We start from the raw sequence: 26,972 nt of genomic DNA, 5'->3' as shown, positions 1-26,972 counted from the left end.
ACTTACAGAAATCAAACCTTACTTATACTTCCATCAAACTTCATGTAGCCGTAGTTGCTGCTTACCTGCAGAACAGAGAACACACTTCACTGTTGAGGGTTAAGGTAAGTAAAACCTTCATGGAAGATCTTAAGCGGGACTGTGTGGGACCTCAACATTATTCTCACAAGACTTATGGGTCATTCTTTCAAACCAATTCACTTGTACCCTGTGCAGTTCCTTTCCTGGAAAAGTTGCCATCCTGGTGGCCATCACCCCTCTCTTCAGACTCTAGCACTGGAGGAATCTTTCTACCAGTTTCAGAAAGATAGGGTAGTCCATAGGACCAACCCCAAATTCCTACCTAAGGGGTATTGAACTCCAGGTGTTCTTTCAACACCCAGATTCAGTCGCAGAGAGGGCTGTCCACACAGTAGATGTCAAAAGGGCCCTTGTGTATTCTATTGACGGAACAAAACCTTTCCCTAAAACACAGCAGCTCTTTGTTTCTTTCTCCAAAATATACAAGGGCCGTGCTCTCTCCAAACCAAGAATAGCCTGTGTTTTGTCAAATGTGCATAGACCTCTTATGCTCAACCAACACAAATGTGACCTCTGACTTTTTTAGGTAACATTGCTATAACTAATATCGGGTAGGCATTTATCTACTTGGTCTACTCCACACACATTCAGCATGCACTACTGTGTGGATGTGCGGTCACACCAGCAAGCTAATGCTGGATAGGCTGTAATCTAGACACTTTTCCAGTACTCTGCAAAATCATCCAGCTAGCCACTGTTAAGGGTAGAACTGCTTTAAAGCCTACGCACAGCATGCGTATCTACAACTACACATGCCACAAACTAAAAATGTTACTTACCCTTAAGCATCTGATTCTGACATATTTTACTGCAGATTCATAAGTGCCCACTGTGAGAAAATGCCCTCTTTCTGCATGGTAGCCCCCTCTTTTTGCGGAACTGCTGATGTGCTTTGACTGAGTGTGTACTGGGCTCCTACCAATCAGGTGCCCTGGGCCTATGTTCTTTCCTTAAACCTGCATTAAAACAAAACCCAATTGGCATCTCTGGCCACAGGTCAGCCCCTGGTAAATGGTACCACAGGTACCCAGGCACTGTGAACAGGTAAGACCTCTAAGGGCTGCAGCACTTACTGTGCCACCCTTAGAAGCCCCGTACCATTGCACTCACACACTGCCTTTGCAGGCTGCGTGTTTTGGTGCAGAACAAAGTGAAGAGTCGACATGGCACACATGCTTGGGTGCCATGCGTACCAGCCACTGCCAGCCACTGCCCTGGCATAGATCAGTCACCCCTCAGCTGGGTGCACTATATTAGGGGTGAGAGAGCAGGTGTATGAGCCCTGTACCGTACAGGGTCTACAGGGTCTAAGTCTATTCTTAGACATTGTAAGTGCAGTGCTGCCATTAAGAGTATTTTGTGCTTTTGTCATTACGAACTCCACAGCACCATAATGGCTGCACTGAAAACTGAGAAGTTTGGTATCAAACTTCTCAGCACATTAAACCCACACTAATTCCAGTGTGGTATTTAATGTCAAATGCACACAGAGGGCATCTTAGAGATGCCCCCTAAAAAACGGTCTACCACTAATGTCCAGGCTGAGTGGCTGCTTTCAGTTGTCACCGATAGATATGTTTCTGGACCCCTGGGTTGAGGGCCTGCTGCTCTGGTGGGCCTAAAATAATGCACATCCTGGGACGAGGTGCCAAGCCTTTTCCCCCCAAGATGGGCAGGGCCCACGAAGGGGAAGCTTCAAAAGCTTTAAGCCTTTGTGAGCTTTCCCAGGCCACTTGCTGCTTTCAGCAACCAGTCCCCACTGGTTTTGACCCCGAGGAAAAACAAGTGAGGAAGAGAGGTGTGCCCACCTCTGACAACTCTACCGCTCAGGTGGGGGAGGCGAGGTGAAACACAACTCTCAGTCCCTGCCATCTTGCAGATTGGGGGACTCAGCCAACCAGGGAAAGGCTTAGGTCCCCTCCCACTGGAGGGTGGCATAATAGGGGGTGTATGCACCCAGGGTAAACCTTTTATTTCCTGTAATGCCCCTAAATCTAGTATTTAGGGGCACCCCTAAACCTTGCTTCCTCAGACAAGAAACAACTACTAGAAAAGAAGAAGAAAACCGAACAGCCGTGCTGAAGCTAACAAGAGGAAGAAGCCCACTGACTTGGCCCTAACCCTACCGGCCTATCTCCACCTCAAACCTGCTCCTGCGAAATCCTGCAGTGTCCAGCAGCCAACAACCTCGAAAACCCCAGAGGACCTGCCTGCCTTCAACCACAAAGACTGTGTCTCCCGTGAGCACTGGATTTGTTCATCAGCAACCTCTGACCATGGCCAGAACCTGCAAAGCTGCACCACACCCGCCGTCCACGGCCCGAGCTCGAGTGGGCAAACACCACGAGGAGGTCTCACCGGCGATCCTGACCTGAGATCTGACGACCCCTGACCTGCCTCTATCCTCCAGCCGGCGCCTGCAGCCTCAAACCGGAAGGTCCACCCAACCACAACCAGGAGCTGGTAAGAAGATCCAACCCTAAAAGGCACCCCTTCATCCGACGCCCCACGGCCTTGGGTGGCCCAACCGACACTGACTAACCAACCCCCAACATCCCAACTTACCTCTCCAAGTGGTGGTTGCACCCAAAAGACCTTTGTCCCAGAGCCTGCAGTGCTTTTGCAAACCGGAGACTCCCATTGAAAGCTACAGGGCTTCCGACACCAAAACATCACTCTGCACCCGGCTGCCCCAGTGCTGTTGAGGGTGCATCATTTGTGCTGGCCTAAACCCCCATTTGCCCTGAGCTTAAGTACATGAGCTTTGCTCCCACAACCCAGTGGCCAGCTCGTCAGCTGCCACCAAAAGGAGACATCCCATCCCCCATTGGATAACATTGGACCTCAGCACTCTGCACCCGGCTGCCCTAGTGCCGCTGGGGGTGTAATAAGAGTGCATCCTTGACCCTGGGGGACCCCCGAGTATAACCCCAGAACACCAACTCCCACAACAAAGTTCTTACCTTTAAACTGATGCCACTATTTTCCTCCATAGGATAACATTGACGGTTTTCTACGAAAAGTTTCTAAGTGTGGAGTAGGAAAACCTAAAGAAATTCTTTAAAATTGTTCTAACTAACAAAAACGATTTTACTTACCTGTTTACAGGAAATGTCTCAGTGTAGTATCCACACATAGTGTAAGAAAAGTGATCTCAAAAGTAACTTACTTGCAATTTTACTCAAAATCCCATTGAAAGTATATGTGCTGTATCCTCAAAGCATTGCCTTTTCAGTAACGCTATTGTGATCCAATCAAAGTACATTTACCACTGCAATTCAAACTGTTTCAGCTATATATTTACTGCAAAGTATTTATCACTTAGCTGTGCCAGGCTTGCTTGGGTCTAGAAAATAAAATAACTAAAAGAATATTTTTTATACAAAAACAATTGGTCTGAAGTTCTTTGAGTGTTTGAAATCATTTGCTGACTGAGTGTGTACAACAAATGCTTAACACTGTCCTGTGATAAAGCCTTACTGCTCGGCCACACTACCACAAATAGAGTGTAATTTGCTATCTAACTTTACCTCTGCCTACCTTTGGGGTTACACTGGATTCTGTGCACACTATACCTCACTTTGGTATAGTATATACAGAGCCAGCTTCCTACATTGGTGGATCTACGGTGGGATATACAACTTTGTATTTGTTGGACTACTTGATTACCACCTGACCACATGAGAGAACTCTTAAATTGTCGTTCAAATTCAGTTTTTTTTCTTCAAATTGGCAGTTTTGCAAAATTACTAAAAGTCTTGTTAGGGCCTTGGTTAAGTCCCTCTACAATTTTAGAAAAATAAAAAGTCACTTTAGCTAGGGTTGGGTAGAAATCTTTTTTAACAATGTCTCAAAATAAGAACCCAGCTGTTAGTGAAAATAACCATTATGCCATAGAGGACCTGGTTGAGGAGCTTGAACTCACCCCTTACCTTCACTTGTCTTTCGGGAAGGTAAGGTCCCTGTGTAAAATTAAAAACATAGCCATGGGGTCCCATCCCACCAAACAAAAGCTTCAGGAGCTGTTGGCTGGGTATGCTAAGGACCACCCATCTGAAAATGGTGCAGACCAATCAGATGAGGAAGAAAAAAAAGGGGATGACCAGGTAGATCAGCGCGGCCCTCCCTCCCCCCACCCCTCCACTTAATAGGGAGAAAAGGGCCCAAGTTCCCCTGACTCCAAGAGTCAACCTCCCAGTACCTATATCCCACACAGGTACCATAGAGGACATTGAGGATAGCCTCAATGAGGAGGACAGCCTTTTAGCAAGGTTGACCAAAAGACTGGATCTAAAGACCAGGTTGCTGGCGAGAGAGAGAGAGAGAGAGAGCAGAGATGGGCCTCACACCCATCAATGGTAGCAGCAATTTACTCAATAAGGATAAAGAGAAATCTTATGATCCTAAAATCCCCAAAGTGATTGTTCCTAAATATGAAGAGAGTGATGATTTAACAAAATGGTTCACAGCCTTTGAGAGGGCTGGTGAAATGAGAAAAGTGGAGAAGTCACACTGGGGGGCATTCCTTTGGTAACTGTTCTCTGGTAACTGCAGAGACAGACTCCTGACCCTTTCTAGGGCAGATGCTGGGTCTTATGACCTCATGGAGAGAACTATGTTTGAGGGAGTTGGACTCATAATAGAAGAATACATAATTAGATTCAGGGGGACTCACAAAACCCAAAACCAATCCTGGATTGACTTAGTACACTACTTAGTTAATGCACTAGATGGTTGGTTAACTGGACACAGTGTGTATGATTTCAATGGACTTTACAATTTGTTTATGAAAGAACATATTTTAAGTAATTGCACTAATGAAAAGTTACATCAGCATTTGGTAGACCTAGGTCTAATTTCTCCCCAAGAATTTGGAAGAAAGGCAGACCATTGGGACAAGACTAAGGTGACAAAAACAACCACTGGTGTGACCAAAAGAAAGGGGTTACAAAACCTCCCCATGGGAAAGGTGCTGAGAATCCCCAAGATAAAAAGCCAGAGTCTTCTAAAGGGCCCCAAAGACCTGCACAGGGTAGTGGGTCCCAAAACTCTTCCCAGTCCAATCCAATAATATGTACAGGGGAAATAACGTTGATCCTTTAAAGGCCTGGTGTAAAAACTGTAAGAAGTTGGGACACTAAACTGGAGATGCTGTTTGCCCTAACAAGAAGCCCCCTAGTCCTACTACTTCTACTCCTGGTGTAGCAAGTCTCCAGATGGGATCAACAGTGTGCCAAGAGCAAATCGGGTGGCACAATGAAGCAGCTCTAGTTTCAGAAGGGGACGTTGTTTGCCACTTTAGATGTGTGGCCACCCAACTTAAAGAAGTATTTACAATACCCTTGGATTAATGTAACTAGGATTGAAGCTCTGAGGGATACAGGTGCCAGTGTCACTATGTTGAGAGATACACTGGTTTCCGCTGAGCACTACTTGATTGGGAGAACTTACCTAGTCACCAATGCTGACAGTGTTACCACTAACCATGCAATGGCTATGGTGACATAAGACGGGGGCAGGGGTTACTGGCCTAAAACAGGTAGTGGTCTCTCCAAAGCTACGAACTGCATGTCTGCTTGGCAATGCCCTGGACACCTCAGTATGGGCTGAGGTTGAACTGAAAACCCATGCAGCAATGCTGGATATCCCTGAAACTGGACTGCGGGGGAATGCCCTATATGCGTACTCAACAGGACCCTCCTACACAGGCTCCAGACCATCCAGAACGCCGCAGCCAGACGCGAGATCCAGGCTATCCTGGACTGGGCATCTCCAACAACCCAGACTCTAGTCGGGGCATTCCTTGGCTTGACTGGGTACTACAGGAGGTTTGTGAAGGGATATGGGTCCATTGTGGCTCTCCTCACAGAACTCGCCTCCAAGAAGATGCCCAAAAAGGTATACTGGACAGTTAGCTGTCAAAAGGCTTTTGACACCCTGAAAGTGACAATCTGCTCACCACCAATTCTCGAAGCTCCAGACGGTGCCAAGCAGTTCATTGTGCAGACTGATGCCTCTGAGCTAGGGATAGGAGCGGTCCTATCCCAAACCAATGATGAAGGTCAAGACCAACCTGGTGCTTTTATAAGCAGAAGGCTTCTCCCCAGAGAGTAGCGTTGGAGTGACATTGAGAGGGAGGCCTTTGCTGTGGTTTGGTCCCTGAAGAAGCTGAGACCATACTTGTTTGATACTCACTTCCTAGTTCAAACAGATCACCGACCTCTCAGATGGCTAATGCTGATGAAAGGTGAAAATCCTAAACTGTTGAGGTGGTCCATCTCCCTACACGGAATGGACTTTGTATTGGAACAAACCTGGGACTTCCCATGCCAATGCAGATGGACTGTCCAGGTTCTTCCACTTTGAGAATGAATACTCTCTAGGGAAAAGTTAGTCTCATCCTCTTTAGATTGGGGGGATGGGGTTCGGGTGTGTGAGAAAGTGCCCTCTTTCTGCATTGTAGCACCCACTTTTTGCTAAGCTGCTGATGTGCTTTGACTGATTGTGCCCTATGCCCCTGCCAATCAGGTGACCAGAGCCTATGTTATTTCCCTAAACCTGCATTAAAACAAAACCCAATTGGTATCTCTGGCCACAGACCAGCCCCTGGAAATTTGTACCACAGGTACTCAGGGCACTGTTAACAGGGAAGACCTTTAAGGGCTGCAGCACTTATTGTGCCACTCTTAGAGGCCCTGTACCATTACACTCATACACTGCCTTTGCAGGCTGTGTGTTTTGGTGCAGAACAAAGGGAAGAGTCTACGTGGTACACATGTGCCATGCCTACAACACACTGCCCTGGCATAGATCAGTCACCCCTCCAGCTGGGTGCACTATACCAGTGGTGAGGGTACAGGTGCATGAGCCCTGTACCCTTACAGTGTTTAAGTCCATTCTTAGACATTGTAAGTGCAGTGCTGCCATTAAGAGTATTTTGTGCTGGGAGTTTGTCATTACGAACTCCACAGCACCGTAATGGCTGAACTGAACACAGAAGTTTGGTATCAAACTTCTCAGCACATTAAACCCACACTGATGCTAGTGTAGGATTTAATGAAATATGCACACAGAGGGCATCTTAGAGATGCCCCCCTCAACCTACCACTAATGTCCAGGCTGCGTGGCTGCTTTCAGTTGCCACCGCCAGACATGTTTCTGGACCACTGGGTCGAGGGCCTGCTGCTCTTGGGGGCCTGAAACAATGCACATTCTGGGACGAGGTGCCAAGCCTCCTCCCCAAGGATGGGGAGGATGCACGAAGGGGAAGTTTCAAAGGCGTGCCGCCTTTGCGAGCTTCCCCAGGCCACTTGCTGCTTTCAGCAACTGGTCCCCACTGGTTCTGACCCCCACTTTGGGCGGGAGAACCGGCGGTAAAAACAAATGAGGAAGAGAGGTCTGCCCACCTCTGCCACCTCCACCCCTCAGGTGGGTAGGCGAGGTGAAGTAAATCTCTCTCCCCACCGTCTTGCAGCTGGGGAGACTCAGCCAACCAGGGCAAGGCGTATGCCCCCTCCCCCTGGAGGGTGGCATAATAGGGGGTGTATCCACCCCAGGGAAGGGACCCATTAGTCCCAACCCCACAGAAAGATATGCAAAAAAGAAAAGGGATGATTGGAATGAAAAATCAGATTAAGTTGTGACCACACTCTTTCCCAAAAAACTTGAACAAATGGGCATGTAAACAACATATGAAATAAATCTGCCTGTGGCGGTGAGCAAGACCAGCATGCATGTGAGGTGTCTGAGCAATATGAGTGAAGGACAGAGGGAGTAAAAAGAAGTCTGTTGTAAATAAAAAAGAGGGTTTGAGTCGTGGTTGCAGCTCTAGATGACTTCCGAAGCTTGAGCCATATTCTATTCCAAAAATCTTCATTCCAGAAAACGTCCAGATCTTTTTCCTGAGCGAGTTCTGTTTTAGTTTTATTTCGCGAAATAGGAGTAGAGTGAAAAAATGTATAAATAGTAGAAGCTTTAGGACCACGAAGCAACAAAGTACGCAAGGTATCCGAAGAAGCAAGATCGGCAGGGGCAACAACAGAGGGCGCTGTGTAATGGATGAGAGCAGATTGAATAGCACATGTTAAAAGGGAGTATTTTATGCGAAAGGAGGAGGGAAAAATCTAAATCATTACACACCTGTTTAAAGGACAAAAATGAATTTTGCGATATAATTGATGGACCCAGAGTAATCCCCGACGATGCCAAGATTTCCAGAAGAAGGGTTTATTATTTATTAAAATATGTTTATTGTGCCATATAGGAAAGTCAAAACAAGATGTGGAAGAAGGAGCGGGAATACGTTTTGAAGAGTATTTAAGGATAGGATTAAAAGGAAAGTGTGGTTTGCGCGTGAAAGATAAGTATTCGCGAAAAGTAAAAGGGGAAATTAAAGATTGTTCAAGCTTCGCCCAAAGAGGACGAGATGCAGATGGGTCGGATATCCAATGAGAGAATCGGGCAAGTAAAAAAGATTTGTGATAAAGGGGAAAGTCAGGAAAATGTACCCCTCCCTCTGATTTAGGCCGAATTAATTTACGAATGGACATACGTGATTTCTTATTTCCCCCATAGGAAGGCAGATAAAACAGAATTAATTTTTTTAAAATATTTAAGGGGAATCGATAATGGAATGTTAGAAATTGTGTATAAAACTATAGGGGAAATCATAATTTTAATAGTATCTAAGTGGCCCCACCAAGATAAATACAAGGGGTGCCATCTTGTTGTCAAAGAGGATAGCCTATCAATACACTTTTTCCATACAACGAGATGTCGTACCTGGGCCTGGAGAGGTGAAATGTAGACCTAAGTATTTAATAGATTGGTAATTCCAAGAGAATCCTGAGGCAAGAAAGTCGGCACGAAAAGTACACTTCGTCAAGGGTAAAATTTCACACTTGTCCTTATTTAATTTGTAACCAGAGTTCGATGCAAAGGCCACCTCACTTAAGAAAGCGGGTAGGGAAGACTGGGGATTTGATAACAATAACAGAACATCATCTGCATAAGCCGCTATTTTAATTTCAAAGTCTTGAAAGGTGAAACCATGAATATTTGGATTTTATCGAATACTGAGCAAGAAAGGCTCAAGAGCAATATTGAAAAGAAAGGGGGAAAGAGGACATCCCTGTCGAACTCCCCTTGCAAGGTTGAAATAAGAAGAAATGCTTCCATTCGCAGTAACAGCAGCTCTCGGGTTGGAGTACAAAATGGATATTAAAGAAATAATTTTGGGGCCAAAGCCAAACCATTCGAGTGTACGAAAGAGGTAAGGCCATTCAACTCTATCGAATGCCTTTTCTGCATCCATAGCTATGGCAGCTAGAGGATGAGGTATATGAGATACTTTGGAAAGAATGTCGAAAAATAAACGAGTATTATCCGTAATAAGCCTCCCTTCAACAAAGCCAGATTGTTCAGACCCCAACAACACAGGAAGGCCAGATTCTAAACGCAATGCCAGAGGAAAAGCACCGGGACCAGATGGGGTCCCAGCAGATGTCTTCCTCTATGATAAAATGCACTGGGACCAGTATATCATGAGGCTGGCCAATGCTGTGGCCCTGGGAGCCCCAGTACCAAGGCCATGGCAAGGGGCCGTAATAATCCCTATATGCAAGAAAGGTGACAAAACGCAGCCTGGGAACTATAGGCCTATCACTCTGATTGATACGGTACAAAAGGTGATCAGCAAAATGATTTTAGATAAAATCTTAGATTGGGTATAAGAAAATATCCTCTTCCCCTTTCAGGCCGGCTTCCGCAAATTCAGGAGTACCACTGATCAGATCTTCCGTTTTACTTTATTACATTGGAAGACTGTATTACTAAGGAAAGGTAGCATCTATGCTGCATTTATTGATTTGCGAGCAGCTTTTGATTTGGTGCCTCTAGTCAAGTTGTGGAATGTGTGAATAAGTTAGGTATGCCACCAGAAATCCTAACGCTAGTAATGAGGCTACATGAGTAAAATCACGCAAAAATCCAATGGGGGGGCATGGGCAAGTTACTCCTGAATTCCCTGTAGAGCGTGGGGTTCGCCAGGGCTGTGCCATGGCCCCCACTCTCTTTTCACTATATACTAACGGGGTAGTTGGACGTATGTTGTCAGAATCTGTAGATGCCCCCACTTTGGCTGGAATGAAAACCCCAATTTTATTATTTGCGGACGATACTCTTATCATATCAAAAACTCCTACTGGCCTCCAGCGAGCGCTGAAGATTTTTGAGGATTTCTGTAGTGAACATGGGCTGGAAGTAAATGTAGCAAAAACCAAACTTATGGTGTTCAACCCACATAGTAGTTTCAAAGGGAATTTTTTTATGAACAGCCTAAAAGTGGAAATGGTGTCGGATTTTGTCTATTTGGGCATCCATGTGGCCAAGGGTATTAGGTGGGGGAAATATGTTGAAATGGCGGACTTGAAACTCCGTCAAAATGCGGGAGCAATACTCTTAGAACATAAGAAATCTCTGACCAAGCCAATACAGCCAGCTCTCCAAGTGCATGAGGCAAAAGCCCTAAGCTCAGCACTTAATGGTGCTCAGATATGGGGATACGACAACCTGACACCATTAACACTTGCTGAGAATAAATTTTTGCGTAACCTTGTTAATCTACCCAAGAGCTCACCAATGAAACCACTGCGATATGATCTAGGTTTGAAAGCCTTGGTAGATATTGCTAGATTGCGCCCAGTATTATACTGGCGGCGGATTTGGGTAACCCCTGAACTTGCCCACTATGCCCAGGGTTTTTCGGACGTAATTAAAAAGGAACATTTTCATAGGATAACCTGGTTAAAAGATCTTTCTAAAAATCTAGTGGGAATGGGTATGAAGGGGTTGTGGGAGAACCCCGAGGTAGTCCCATTCCCATCGAAGGTTATACTAAAAGAAAAATATTGGGAAATGATTGCGTACCGAAATTGGAATACTGCTGATCCCTCTACAATGGAGGGTCGTTTCCTGGAGTGTAAAGCTGTCCCTAATTTAGAGCCATATTGGAATGGTATTACAAAACCGGGAGATAGAAAGCTCTATTTCCAACTTAGAGCGGAGTCCCTTCCGATAAGATCGTTAACAGGAAGGTGGTCTTCAGGCAGTTCCAACATGTGCCCGTTTTGTAAGATTGACCAGGAGACCATTGCCATCTTCTTTTTGTATGTATAGCTTATAGCACCCCAAGACGAGTTTGGTTAAAAGCTGTTTGCAGACTACTAGGTACAAGGGACAGTGCGGTGGCACTAAGACTAATTTGCACTAGCACTTTACCCTTATTTCATATGCAGTTGCAAAATATCTCGGATGGGTTTGGGCCATTAGGAAACATTTTTTGTCATGATTAATTCGATCCCTTTTAGTATGTATATGATTCTAGATATTTTAAAATGTATTGAATCCATGTGTAATATAAACAAAAGAGTTTATGTGATCTTCACAAATACATGAATTCTGAGATTGTTTTAAAAAAAAATTAATATTGTCAAACTGCTATTATCTGTATTTTTACATGTATGTGTTAGTTAGTTATTGTTAATTGAAGTGAATTTGTACCAGCAAATGGAGGTTTTAAAAAATCATGCTTTTTTGAGTTTTTTTTATCTCGAATAAAGCAAATTTGACTTGACTTGCAATGCCAGAGCCTTCGAAAAAATCTTATCTATGTTGACCAGAGAAATAGGTCTATAATGTTTGCAATATTGGGAATTCTTGCCATCCTTAGCTCTAAAAGCCTCAAATAACCTAAAATTGTAAAAATATTGATAGGTTTTTGTAAAACATAAGAAATATTCATGGCTTTATTGTAATTTATCAGATTACAACTTGGAAATAATTCACATATTTTCTTCTTTGTCTGTTTTTGTACATATTTTGTATATATTGTGGTGTGAAAGTGGTTTGACTGACTGTTTGAATGAGATAACGTTGAAATGTATTTTTGATTGTCTAATTGTAAATAGATATTTGAGTATATGTTATTCTGTTCTTTGTTGTACATAAGGTCTTAAAATAGGAACTTGGTTAAATTTAATTTTCCAAACAAAAAAATGAATAAATGACTAAAATTAAAATAAAAGAAAAAAACGATACATTTTGATCCAAAAACATTTGTTTTATCTCTTATGTTTAGCCAGAAGTAAGGCGATTAATTAGGTAGCAGCACGGGCATCTTCTTTTGTTTATTACATCCTTAGGAATAAGACAAATAAGGGCATCAGGAAAGGAGCCAATTGAGCCCTCAGATTGCAAAAAAGAAAGAATAAGGGTGTGTAGCTTGGGAATCAATAAGGGAGCAAAGAAAGCAAAAAATTCTACAGTAAAACCATCTGGTCCCGGGGCCTTATCTTTTTTAAGAGTGCGGAGAGCATCATGATGTTCTTTCTGAGTAATGTCAAGTTCTAAGGAGGAGAGATCCGGACGTGACTCTGAGGAAGAATGAATCTCAGAGAGAAAGTGAGAAATAGAAAGATCAGATGGTAAAGTGCCAGATGTATATAACGTTTGATAAAAGTTAAGGAATTTGTTCAAAATATCTTTATCCTTGAATTTTAATGAATTATCAGGGCCGAAAACAGATTCTATAGTAAGTTTATTCTGTTTAGTTTTTAAATAATTGGCTAGCAATTTCCTGGCCTTATTTTGACCGCCGTAAAATTTCGCACTTGACTTTAATAAATAATTAGAAGCATTATTAGTGGTGTCTTGATTAAACTGAAATTTGATTTCTAGAAGTTCAGACAGACAATCCTTTGATTTTGAAGAATAATAAACATGTTCCAGTGCTTTAATTTTGGAAAGAAGAGCAGTAGTTTTTTGGCGCGCTTTTTTGCGTTTATTAGAAGCAAAGCGGATACTGAAGTCCCTGGCAGAGGCCTTGAAGGCGTCCCAAATTGTATGAAAAGCCAGATCTTCAGTTTGGTTTAGAATGAAATATTCATTAAAAACAAAGTATAAGAGGAAGAAAAAGCAGGATCAAGAAGAAGAGCATTATTAAAACGCCACTTACTGGGAGAATTAGGTTTATTTAGAACGTCAAGATGCACAGCGACAGGGGCATGACCAGATATCAAAATAGAACCAATATCTGATCTAACTAGTGATTGAGAGATATTGTGTGATACAAAAATGTAATCTAGACGAGATTGAGTGTGATGTGTCGGTGAGTAGAAGGTGTACTCTCTCAACACGGGATTGCAAAGTCTCCAGGCATCAATGAGTTTATGTTGTTTTATGGTATGTACAAAGGATTTGTGAGATCTATGGGGTATGAAAGGGCTTGATGAGTGACGATCCAAAAAGGGGTCAAAAACTTCATTACAGTCACCTGCAAGAATAAAATTTTCGTCATGACACTGTATAATTTGTTGGGAAAGAGACGCCCAAAAGGAAGGGTCACCCACTGTCGGAGCATAAACATTCAATAAGAAAACCGGGATGTTGTCAATCAGAAAGTGAACAAACAGCCACCTACCTAACTGATCGTGACAATGAGACAACATTTTAATGGGTAAGGATTTACGAAAAAGAATAGCGACTCCATGGCGCTTACCATCACCTGGGGAGAAGAGAACCTCACCCACCCAGCCCCTCCTTAACTTAGCAGATTCAACATCCGATAAATGAGATTCTTGTAAACAAGCAATGTCTGTATCTAACTTAGCTAAATGCGTCAAGGCTCTTTGGCGCTTAATAGGCGAATGTAAACCTCTGACATTCCATGAGACAATTTTTACAGGCATAGAAAAAAATTACACCAGTAGAAAACATTCCAATAAGTAGAACATCCTAAAGCAAACCAGGGATAATAAGTAACCAACCAACTGAACAAAGAATAAAAAAGGAATACAAAAGTGATAAGACAAAAGAGAATGAAGAAGAACAAGCGTTGAAAAAAGAGGGAAACGTAAGGTGAAAAAAATACATGAGTTAAAGAGATACATGAGAAAAGAGAAGAAGAAGAGAAATGAAAGATAAAAGGGAGAAAAAAGATGATAAAAGAAAGAAATTTACATAAGATCCAAAACATACGTGAAATGGAAGGATGGAAGGCCACACAGAACAATGACACGTCCAGGACCCACGAGGGAAGGCGGGAAGGAGAACGAAACGAACTGACTTGGAGAAGAGGAGGTAGGAAGGTAATACACACAAACATCAGTTTAAGCAAAAAGAGAAGAAAAAGTTAAATGCCACAATAGAGAGTAACAATGCAGAATAAACATTGTATACATATTAATGAACAAACGCAATATAAATACATTAATGAGTACTTCAAAAACAAAGGAAAATAAAAAGAATGAATTAAAACACATAACTAATGTTATGTTATGTTATAAATGATTTTATAACGCGCTCTGTTACTAAGCTAGTATCCTGGCGCGGAGGGGGAAGTGGCAAGCAGAGTAGGGCCTCAGGAGAGAAAGGAAAGGGGGCAGTTAAATGGGCTTATTGAACAGATAGGTTTTCAGATCCTTTTTAAAAACAGAAATGGACTGGGCAGCCTTGAGACACAGAGGAAGCGCATTCCAGGCCCTGGCGGCCCTGACAGAAATGGACTGGCCACCCAGTCTAGAGTACCTGAATCTAAGCACTACCATCAGAGAGTGATTGGTCGATCGGAGGCATCGATTCGGAACATAGAAGGTAAACCGTTTCCTCAGATACATTGGACCGAGTTGATGGGTAGCTCGGAAGGAGAGGACCAGTGATTTAAACAGAATCCGGTGAGCCACCGGGAGCCAGTGGAGACTGCGAAGATGGGAGCGGACGCTATTCCTCCCAGGCAGAGTGATCAGAAGGCGGACAGCCGCATTTTGGATCACCTGCAGCCGTTGAATCAGGTAATCAGGTAGACCACTAAACAGGGCATTCGCATAGACAAGTCTGGAGAGGATTAAGGCGCGTGACACAGTCTCTTTGGCCTTTCGCGGAAGAAGTGGAAAAAACCTACGTAGGGTTTTGAGAGTGCCAAAGCATGTGCCGGTGAGTTTCCTAATGTGGTCCTCAAATTTCAAATTGCTTTCAAACCAAACCCCCAAGTTCTTAGCTGGGCCCCCCCATAGAATTGGGGCAAGGAAGGTCAGGTGGCCATAAGAGAGCACCAACATTATCAGGAAAGGATCCGAAGAGAAGAACCTCGGACTTGTCTTCATTGCACTTGAGCTGGGCAAGTGCTAGCCAGCGAAAGACAGATGAGCGGCACAATCTGACTGCCGAAGTATCCGAATTGTCCTTAGGCCAAGTGAACAGAAGTTGGGTATCATCGGCGTAGGACATTATGTTTGCCCCCAACTGTTCTGCCAGGTAAATCAAAGGCATCAGATACACATTAAAAAGCAGGGGGCTAAGAGTAGACCCCTGTGGAACACCGGTAGTGAGGTTCTTAGGCATAGAAGCGTAGGGAGGCATACAGACTTGTTGAGTCCTATTTTCCAAAAAGGATGTTACCCAATCAAGTGCCAATCCAAAGATGACAACTGCCGCCAGTCTGGTGAGAAGTAGGCTGTGGGGCACCGTGTCGAAGGCGGCAGAGAGGTCTAGTAAAATCAGAATCGCTCTGCCACCTCCATCCAGGCACTCTCGAATCGCCTCAGACATCTCAACCAGGGCAGTTTCGGTGCTATAGGCGGCCCTGAACCCTGACTGGGCCGGATGCAGCGCCTGAGATGACTCAATGAAATGGTCTAACTGACGGAAAGCAATTTTCTCACATACTTTAGCCAGAGTAGGCAGCAGTGAGATAGGCCGGAAGTTGGAAGGGACAGCCGGATCCAACCCAGTCTTTTTTAAGAGAGGAAGGAGTTTGGCTTGCTTACAGCAGGACGGGACAGTGGCTGAAGAAAAAGAGAGGTTAACAATCTGAGTGACCTCGTGGCTCACAACCTCAGCCATCCCCCGAGAGGGCCCTAGCAGGACAGGGGTCCGAAGGAGACCCTGATTTTAGAGCCTTCAGTACAGCCAGAATATCCGACTCAGTAGGAGAAGAGAAAACATCAAACTTCTCAACTGGCTTGGGCATAAGGAGAGGTGGTAGGGCTGGTGCGGGCTAAAAGCTGTCACAGGTAGCTTGTAATTCCTAATTGAACACAGTCCACGGTAGCTATGTGGAACTAGTTGATGGAGCAGTGTCCATGGTGTCAGCATGAAAGGAGTAGAGAAAACTCTTCAACTTTGCTGGATCCTCATAGGTCATGGTTTTCTTATTAATAGTCACTTTGAACAAACAAGGATGGAAAAGGCCATATCTTGCATTTATTTATTATTATTTTTTTTTGTTGAAAACCTTTATTTTGTAAGAAGAAAGTACAGTTACAGACCTACAACCACGGAGGCTGGTCAGCTACATGCAGTACCAATAACATAATAATACACAGCTCATCAGCCGACAACCCAAGGGCCCGGCAGCGAAAAGTCGCGTTATAGTGGAAAACATGTGGTAACAAGAGGATAAGTGAAAGGTTTTCATTTTTATATTTTATAAGAAAGAACAAAAACAGAACACAAAAAAGAGAATCGAGGCGGAACCGTACAATGCAATGACTGTCTCATACAGCAGGGGGAAACAAATGATTAATAAGCAATGCTTTGAAAGAGGAGAGATCCTGGAGAGGGGGGGGCGAGAGCAAAACGATACATCACGTACAGCAAGAAGCTAAGAATCTGAAACGCACAGTCAAGGGAGGTGAGGAATATCAGGAGCTTCAATGAAGGGGGGTGTGCAGATCTCTCCACGGTACGAATTCCATTGACCCCAGATCTTTCCCCATTTCTTGGGCCTACCAGGAGAGACATACACAATTTTTTCTCTAAACATGGACCAGTCCAGATTTTCTTTCCAAGTTGAGACTGATGGTGCTCTCTGAGATCCCCACAATTGAGCTATGTCTCGTTTCGCAATCATGTTGCCCAGTGTGACCCATTGAGTCTGAGCAGCAGTGCAATCATTCGGCTCCCAAATATTCAACAGGCAACGTCTGGCCTTAGGCAATAACTCAACCCCCGTCACTTCACCCATCACCGCATGCACTCGATTCCAGAAAACCACTACTTCCGGACATTCCCATATAATGTGAAGGAAGGTAGCCAGCATACCACAACCACGCCTACATAGCCCATCCACAGAATAACCCATATGTATCAAACGTGGACCCGTGACATAGGCGCGGTGCAGAATCTTCAGTTGCACCAGTCTGAAACGTGCCGGAATCGCGACCTCTTTAGGGGAGGATATCGCAGCCTGCCAGTCTTCATATTACTTGGTGCACAACCAGTTGCAGTAGAGCCTAAGTTGGGGAAACACTTTATTGTTTATTTAGTCTGAAGTGGGTTAATATTCTTTTCTCTTCAATGCAATTTCAATCCCCTAAATTTCAGTTCATGTTCACAAAACCTGTTCCCTTCAAAATAAGTTTTTTTATACCATCCATACTCTTAGGGGCCCATTAGGAAGTCGGGTGGATTTCCTCCACCAGGGTAGCGGTGGCCACCGCCACCCTGGCGGAGGAAATCCGCCCGACATCCTTCCCTGCATTCCCCCCCGCCATATTACGATGGCGGAGGGGACCGCAGCGGTGGGAAACACCGCCCGCCTGTTTTCCACCACGGTCGCCTTGCGGCGGGCGCGGAAAAGGGATAACATGGTGGCGGTGTCTATCAGACACCGCCAGCCATATTAGAATAGGCATTTTGCAATGCCTGTCAGTGGCGGCAGGCATGCGGTGTTCACTCTGTGGGCCCTTAGAGTGACGGCCAAAGGGGGGTGGCACACGGGGGGGTACCTGTGGTACCCCCCTGCATTTGCATAATCGCAGCATCAGGCACCGCGCGGTGCCTGCCACTTCGATTATGCAAATGCGTGCATTTGTTTTTAACATTGTGGCAGGCAGTGCAGTGAGCACCGCCCGCCACAATGTTAATTTGAGGAATGCGCCTGCCACTGTGGCGGGCGCATCCTAATGCCAATGTCGGGACCCCCGCCCTTTAGGCGGGCGGTCCCGATGTCCGTTAGGGTGACGGGCGGACTTTTTCCACCCGTCATCCTAATGGACCCTTTAGTCTTTAATCTCCATGAATTCACAACCCAGTCTTTGTTTCAAGCACCTGACGAGTTAAGATTACATTACTTGTCATCAGGTGTAATCCAACTCAGGGCGAAATAAGCTCAGAGCACAATTAGTGGTGGATCATTGGAGAACGCACAAGCACTCCAGACCTCTGCAAACTTTGCATATTTAATAGTACAGTATTTAAATTGCTGTTGTTCCTATACAGTTTGAAGGGATGGTTCTCAGATCATTAGGAATGTAGTACATTGTTGGCTGTTTTGGAATAGCCTCCAAATTTTTCTGGTAATATTTTCACTTCTTAATATTTGTTGATCTATCAAGGTATTTATTATTGACGTTTAGCCAGCCAGGAGCGATATTTCCAATAATATATTTGTGCAATTGCAGGTTCACTATCGTGGCTGAGAGCCTGCAACAGGTACGCCAGCAGCTCAAAAAACTAGAAGAGTTGGAACAGAAGCTTTCATATGATCGAGATCCCATCACTCACCAAAAACAGAACTTACTGGAGCAAACAAACAGACTTTTCCGACAGCTTATACAAAGGTAACCTTGATTTGTTACTATGTTTAAGATAAAGCTGTTGTGAACAATGCTGTGCCTGTCATGTTTCCAGGAGCAAGAGCTGTGACCTCGTATCAAGGAACAACCATTTTGGGGCTGTCCCTTGCAAACACGAAAAAAACATAAATCAGGCACAGACACAAGTCCTAATATCAAAATTTTAAAAAGCTAAATAAATACAAGAAAAGGTTAGACACCATGCATTTATCAGCTGAAAGTAATGAGTGTTTTTTTTGGTGTTAAAGTCTCTCATGGCTTGCAATTAAAACACAATATGGGAGGCGGATTGATACCCACATCACGCTGTAGAATGTGGAAGTACTTCTCTGAGCCTATTGTATCCATATTATAAAGAAGATCCCTGCCCATTTCTCAAATTTATCACCGTAAGTACATGTGTTCTTTTACGGTCTGACTGTCTTCTTTTTACAGTCCTCGGTTCCCATTTTTGTAATGCAAAGACATTATAAGAAAAGCCATCTATATTGACCTTCAAGATCCCATTAATACTGACCAGCTTCTGTATAGCTGGCAGTCTGGCTACAGATCATGATGCCGCACAGAAACCACTACCTTACACATTGTATACAATGCTTTCCTGATCACGGATGAAGTTGACTCCTACCTCCTGATGATGCCGGTATGTTAAGCTGCCTCTGACACAGATGACCATCCCACTCTCATATACTCTCTTGAGCAGTGGTTCCCAAACTTATTCTACCCAAAATAAATTCTCATTCTTATGCTTCCACCTCCTCGTAAATGCACCTGTGGCTACTCCCCCTACTCCCCCCCCCCCCCCCCTCAACCTCCCCCGGTGGTATCGCCCTCTTTGGGAACCACTGCTCTAGAGTCTCTAATGGGATTCACTGGCAATTCCTGTTCTCTTCCTCTTTCAAATTTACACCAGTTCGTTCACATGGGCACTTCCATTCCCAAAACATCACTATTTCCTGTGGAGTTCCCCAGTGTTCCATACTGCCATCTTTCATCTTCACTATATGTTCTACTCACAGATAACCGCATCAAGATTCACCTATATGCTGATGATGCCCAAACCTACATTAAAGGCTCCTCTGCGTGTTATATCTAAAGCCTCAAACACTGCCTGCACATCATCCAGACCCGTAATTCCAGTGCCTACCTGAAGCTTAACCCATAGAAAACTGCATTCCTGTTATTCGTAAAAGACAACAAACCAGAAACAGTACACCCCTGGCTTAATGTCCTGAACCTTGATGGCTTTGAAACCCAATTTTCACTGATTGCCAAGTCCCTTGGAGTCATCCTATACACCAACCTCACCCTCACAGAACACATCACCAAGAAATACAAAGACTTGTGCAAGCTCTCTCTTCTAAAGAGGGTGAAACTGTCTCCGTATCTTTAGATTGGACTCTAGCCCAGTGATTGCTTCCTCAGTAGCAAAATCCCAGGGATATATTTGGGCTATTAGGAGCACATCGATAAAAACGTGAGCCAACTCCATTTCCTCCCATCTCTCTTTTCAGTTTTGATCTTAGTGTTAGCTCATACTCTATTGATGCCACCTTAAAGTCTTGAGTGCAGTGCACTCTAAGAACCCAGGCAGCATGGCGGACCATGCTGCTTCATTTGGAATAGGCAGAGGTTTTTGCTTTCCTGGTTTCTTTATTTACTTCATTGGGCACCAAGTAGTTAATCTATATATTTACTGTACTGTAGACTATTGCTCGATTGATGTTCTTAGTATGTTATTTATGTGTACTTTTTGATTTTATCTTATTCGTATGAGCTGTATCACACTTGCACTTTTATGGTCATATGAACAAAATAAAGATTTATGATGATGATGGTTTCTTTCAGACAGTGACCTCAGAACTGCTCCACAAGCTCTCTAGATGCATCTTTATGGTTTTAATACCCTTGTCCATGTCCTTCCAGAAGAAATGAGCCATAGAGAGGGTCCTGGTAATGGAGATTGGAACTGGTTGTTATTCATTTTATACCCTATTGCAATTTTTTGTTGTAGGAAATTCAGGATTTTTTTGAAAGGGCCCATAGTGAGTCTCAGCCTAGGAAGTCAGAACTGGATACTACTTCTGTTTTTCCTTGTGCTGGAAAAAGACAGTCTTTTGTTCTATTAAGGATCTTCAACCTCTCAATTTATTTATGCAGAAGGACACATTCAAGATGCTCTGCTGTAGACACATGAGACTGAATGGTACCTCTGGACCTACAAGACTCCTATTTCCTTGTTCCCGTCTTGTATGCTCACAGGTGCTGTATGTAGTTCAAGGTAGTCCACAAGCATTTTCGGGTTTCCACTCTCCCTTTTGACCTCACCAGTGCCCTTCAGGTGTTCAAGAAGGTAATGGTGGTGGTCGCAGCATATCTTCAGTGGTTGGGAATAACTGTCTTCCCCTACCTCAATGATAAGCTGTTCAAAGCAGTCTTGCCACTGTCAGTTATAGACCTCTTCCAGATGATGATGAACCTCCTTACTTTGTCTGAGTTCACAGTCAACTTGTCAGATTCACACCTGAATCCTTCACAGAGTCTCTATTTTCATCGGAGTCTTCCTGGGTAAGGTGCAGTGTTCAGACCTTCTCTTTGAAACACCCCTATGTTTCAACCCTCGTCTGTGGTCTCTGTGAAGGTGGTTCTTAGGCTTTTTGGCCTACTGACTTCCTTCATCCTGCTCGTTGACCATGCCAGGTGGCATATGTTGAATCTGTAGTCTCTGTAGGACCATCATCAAGGAAACTGGTTGGACTCCATCTAGATTGCAGAGGAGACTGCAAAAGATCTGCAGTGGTTGCTGCTCGACTGCAGTTAGACTAGCAGCATACCTTTCTCCCTATCCCACCCATAGATGAATGTGGTGACAAATGTGTCACTGCTGACTTGGGGAGCTAACGTGGGATAGGTGGAGATGAAGAGTCACTGGTCTGTGGTGGAGATCCGCTTCCCCAAGAGCTTGTTGGAGTTGATGGCAATTCGGCATTGAAAGCCTTCCTACCATCCAAGGGGAGGCTGGTGGTACAGGTCCTCATGAACAGCCCCACCACAATGTAGTACTGGTACATGTAGGGTGGTGGGGTCCTGGGCTCTATGTCAAGATGTCCTTTGCCTCTGGACCGAGCTGAATAGTCAGAGCACCTCAGGGCAGACAAATTCTGCCTACAACACCTATTGGACTGCAAATTGCAGCAACACTTGAAGGTGTTGCAAGGCAGTTCTGCTGTAGAGAGAGCCCTGGCTGGTTGTCTACTGTCTCGTGTTCTGTTTGCTAACCTCTAGTTTACACACTCACTTCAGTTCAGTTCAGTAAATCTTTATTTCGATGATTAAAAACCACCATAAAAATTAATTGATAGAAAATTCATCAATTACATTTCTGAACCTACATACATTAAAATCAGATTTTATACAATTAAAACATATGGTATTCTATACAGCGTTACTCAACCTCTCGTATTTCTTAATTTTACTGCAACTTTTAAAAAACTCATAATAGAGGATAAAGTGCGCTTGTCACTTGCTCTTTGCAGAAAAAGTAATGCAGTCTTAGCGGGGCGGAATTTTAACTCTTTTAAAATATCCACAAGAAATCTACGTCGAGGGATTCGATAAAATGAACATAAAAGTACGAAATGAAGGGTGTCCTGCGGAGACCTATTGTCGCAGCCGCAGGCACCCTTCTGCTCAATTGTTAAGGTAAAACCGGAGGGATAAGCTAAAATATTAGGTAACAGATTGAGCCAAAAACGACACATTAAAAATGTATCTTGCTGATTGTACATCAAAAATAAATAAGGTTCCATACCTTCCCCATTGCTTACTAAGCAATGTGCTACTACTGATCTTTTTAGTGAATCATAGTTTGATCTGCCCCGTTCATATTTTTCTAATAACCGTTTTTTAATCTGGTGTTTGCAAGAAGTGGTGATCAGAATCGGGTCCCTGAAAAGTGTATGTTGGTCTATACTCCCTAATGTGTCCTTGACATAGTTTAGCCATGGGATTTGAAGGCACTTATCTTTTTGTAAACAGTCTTTGATTATTATCCTGCTTAGTTCCGCCTCCGGGTTTACCCAGATACGGAGCCACGTCAGGATAGGTCTCACCTTTACCTGATCGGTAATATATGGGATCCCATGCTCAGTGTGTACAATTTCTGCTGGGATACTCTGTGGTGTCTTCAGAATCCTACAGAGGAATTTGTCTTCCTCTACTTGTAATTGTTTTACCTCTCTAAAACCTCAGACCTCTACCCCATAGATAGCCTTTGCAGTGCTTACAGCGCTGTATAAGTTCATTATTTGTTCTGGTGACCAGCGACCCAGCCTACGGGCGAAGTTTAATATCGCACCATTTGCAGAGACCAATTTTCTACACCTTTCCTCAATTAAGGAGTCAAACTTAATCTCCCCATCGAATAGAAGACCCAACTAGGAAAAAGTGGTTACGGTATCAAGAATATGGGCCCCTATTTTAAATACATATTTCTTAGAGGGTTTTTTGCCCGCCACCATCACAAAGGATTTGCTCAAGTTCACGGTCAGGTCTAGATTGTCCATGAACTTCACGAATCCATCAACCAGATATTGCAAGCTCAATACTGTTCATGCCAGCAGGACTGCGTCATCCGCGTACAACAGTACTGGAATATGACGCGTTCCTGCTTTGGGGCAGTCAGTATTCTGGGCGACCAATGTTCTTTCTAGGTCGTTTATGTACAGTGAGAATAAGAAGGGAGCAAGGATACACCCCTGCCTCACTCCGGTAGTGCACGGGAAGGGATCAGTGCTCCCCCCCCCGCGCTATAGCGGACCTTAGCAGTGGTGTTCCAATGTAATTCTTTTAAGATGTTTATAAGACCAGGTTCAATCCCCAGGTTGCTCATCAGGGCCCAGAGTTTATTCCTGTTCACGTTATCAAAGGCCGCGGCCAGTTCTATAAATCCCATGTAAACTGTTCCATTGCTAGCTTTTGTATATTTAGCAACTAGTAGATCGAGGTTGAGGCATTGATCACTGGTTGATTTACCCGATCTGAATCCATATTGTGTGTCTGCCAAGGTATGATGCTCTTCTGTCCATACTGCAAGGCATTTTAAAACCGCCCTGCCCAATAATTTGGCCGACACATCAATAAGCGATATTGGTCTACAGCATTGATGATTGTCCCTGTTCCCCTTTTTGAAGATAGGGACAATTAATGCTGTAGACCAAGATCGTGGGAGTCCTGATTTTATGGCTGCATTTAGTACCCTGGTCATGATGGGAGCCCAGAGATCAATGTTACTTGGGTAGAGATCTGGCCGTCAGGCCCTGGGGCCTTATTTCGCATCCGACCTTGAATGGCCTCGGTGAAAGAAAATTCTAGTTCCGTAGGCCGAACCCCTTCCCAACCCTCTACCGAAACTGTGTCGCAGGGGGGATTATAAAGGCCCTTGAAATGGGTCACCCACTGCTCAGGAAGTATATTAGTACTAATTACAGGTGCACTACAGTCCTGAAAGCACGGCCTATTGATAATTTTCCAGAATTCATTGTAATCCCTGTTTTCGCCTCCTTCCCTCAGATCAGCCCATACTTCTGTTTGGAGCGTGGTCTTCCTTTGTTTGACCTTAGTTTTGTAAATATGTCTGCAGAGGGCTATTTTCTGCTTGTCTCTCGGGACAGTTTTAAGACAGCATTTTAGGTCTCTCAGTGCCCGAGAGCAACTGGTGTCAAACCATCGTGGTTGTGTTGAGTTCCTTGTGGGTCCTTTAGTTTTCAGTAAAGTATCAACCAGAATGGTTAAGGACTCAAATGCTGAGACCACCTCACTTCCCTCCACTGTGGGTTCTAAGCAATCTTGAATCTGATTATTGCCTTTTACTATTAGGGTTCTATAGAATTCCTGGGCATTGATTTTGGACCACTTTAATCGTCTCCCCATATCTGCTGGCCGCACCTCGGTGTCTGCCAGATCGTTCCTTACTGAGAGACCATTGTATATTATTTCAAGAATTAGGGGGTTGTGGTCACTAAAAGGACTCCAATCTATTCTCGCCTCTTTAACCTGTTCCTTAGCAAAGGAAGATATTATCATAAAATCTATATTAGATGAACAGCCTCTGCCTTTAAATGTAGGTATTAGAGTACCATCTTGTCCCGGGACCACCAAATCTATTGTATGTGGGAGGGCATGGGTGTCTAGTAGCTTCATTAATGAAGTGCCCTCCTTATTATGGTCAAAATGTGGTCCACGTTCTCTCGGGCAGGATGACCAGTCCGGGCTTACAGGGAAAAGTTTTGGACAGAGGTGACAGTTAAAATCCCCCATAACCAGGGCAATTGGTTCCCCGCCCCCTTTCCTTTGCTCAGTTTCTTGGTTTAATCTATACTCTAATTCCTGAATAACTACGTTATTCCCATCTACAGGCCCTGAGTTGTAGAAATTTAATATCAACAACCTCAGTCCTTGCCCTTGAAATAGCTCCGCCTGGAGAGTGTGTGAGGTCCAGGGTGGTTGTGTCCATATGCCTTTTAAGTCAAGATCTACATATAAGGCTAACCCTCCCTTTGCTCTGCCCGATCTGCCCTCTTGGGCTGGGACAAAGAAACATTTATAACCCTCTAACTGGTAGGGTGAGGAATCAGTCGCCCACGTCTCCTGTAGAGCTATTATGTGGAAGCCGCAGATATACTTCCTCCAATCCTCATTTTCAAATACTCCCCCCCCCCCCCCCCCCCGAGTCTCGCTATATTCCAAGACAGTAGAATAAGCCCTGCCCTAGTTGATTTTCCTCCATTGGGATCCTGGTCATTTAGCCTGGGTTCAGACTTCCTTAGCTGCGTCACCCCATAGTCGCCCTCTCCCCCGTTGTTATTTGGGGTTCTTCCGTTCTCTCTACTTTGTGACTTTCCCTGGTCCCCTTTTCATTGTGTTCAGTTCCCACCCTTGTACCCACCCTTTCTGGGCTATTTCCTAGTGGGGGTAGTCAGTCGTTTTCCTCCAGAGATTGTAGCGGACTGAAGTTGTTTGCCTACTGGGGGTAATCTAGGTTTGGTATAAACTGATCTATTTGGTCATGCAATCTGACCCATTGTCTGGCTGGTGTCCTTCCTATGCTACGGTTAGAATTGGTCTGAGTATGAAAGAACTGTCTCCTTGGATAGAAATATCCCAGTGGTAAGGTGCGTATGGTACTGGTCTGATTCCTGTTTGGGTTACCTAGGATATATTCCACTAGATTGGTGTCCCTAAAATTCACCACAATACAGTCCCCTGTAATGTCTTTTCTTCTACCACCTAGCCAATTAGCTCGTCTTACGTGGAGAATCTCCCCACATTCCCCACCTTTCAGAGGCCTATGTATATTCAGCCACTTGATGATCTTGTTTTTCAGTTCTGAGTGTGATTCTTTCTCAGCAGCCCTAAGTTCAGGTACCCCAGCAAAGACAATAACGTGAGGGCATGCTTCAGGGGGCAGGTTTATGTGTGGTGGGAGGTTTTCTGGTCTATCATTCAGTGGGTGGCCTATTTGATTTGTTTGGGCCAGATCTTGGGTTATGAATTTCCCTGTTTGCCCCGTTTGCGTACATATATGTTGTTGGGCCTTATCTATGTTCTTATTGCTCTCCTTTTGATTATTCCCCCTCTCTGGAAAATCATGTACTTGAGCAATGGTACATTGCACATTACTAACGCAGTTGTTTTTACCCACCATTTGACCAACTGGCGTAGTAGTTGATTGAATAGGGTCTGGGATGATATTACTACTTGTGGGACCCTTTGACTTTCCCTGTTTAGTCAGTTCATTTGCGATTTTATCAAGCCTGCTGATAATTGGTTTTAGCTGGCTTATGATAAGGGATTCAAGGTGTTTTTTTTAGATCTCCAATTACCTCGTCTATCCATCCTGGGGGACCTGAGTGGAGTGATGCTACTTCTACAGTACTCACATCATTATTGTCTTTTAGAAGGTGTGCATTTGCGGTTGGTTTATTTTTTCTAGGTTGGCCCTTTCTACCGCCCCGTTGTTTGGGTGTTTTGCGTGGGACTGTATTACTGTCCCTAGTGGGGTCTATCCCTGTCTCTACTACCAACTGGGCACAGGGGATACCCTCAGTTGAGTTTCCCAGTAACTCAGTTTGAGAACTTTCTGATGTATTTAGATCCCTAAGATGTGTGGGTGTAACTAGGATAGGTTTTGGGGAGGTGGACAGGCTCCTCTCCATACGCTCAATCTCCCCTGAGACTTTCCTCAGCATCAAGTCAATG

General features: G+C 44.2%; 1 protein-coding gene across 4 annotated transcripts in view; it reads left to right on the top strand.

Moving 5' to 3' along the window:
* Positions 1-26,972, top strand: part of STAT1 (signal transducer and activator of transcription 1) — a 590,542-nt gene that overhangs the window by 94,899 nt on the left and 468,671 nt on the right. For all 4 annotated transcript variants that reach the window (XM_086955384.1, XM_086955383.1, XM_086955382.1 and 1 more), the window contains exon 9: positions 18,540-18,698. In XM_086955384.1, the coding sequence (XP_086811510.1) occupies positions 18,540-18,698 (159 nt within the window). The remainder of the gene's footprint in view (positions 1-18,539; positions 18,699-26,972) is intronic.

The sequence above is a fragment of the Lissotriton vulgaris genome, chromosome 2_1 (assembly GCF_964263255.1).
Source record: "Lissotriton vulgaris chromosome 2_1, aLisVul1.2, whole genome shotgun sequence".
Taxonomy (NCBI): domain Eukaryota; kingdom Metazoa; phylum Chordata; class Amphibia; order Caudata; family Salamandridae; genus Lissotriton; species Lissotriton vulgaris.
Note: the sequence above shows the minus strand (reverse complement) of the source record. Positions and strands in the feature narration are given on the sequence as shown.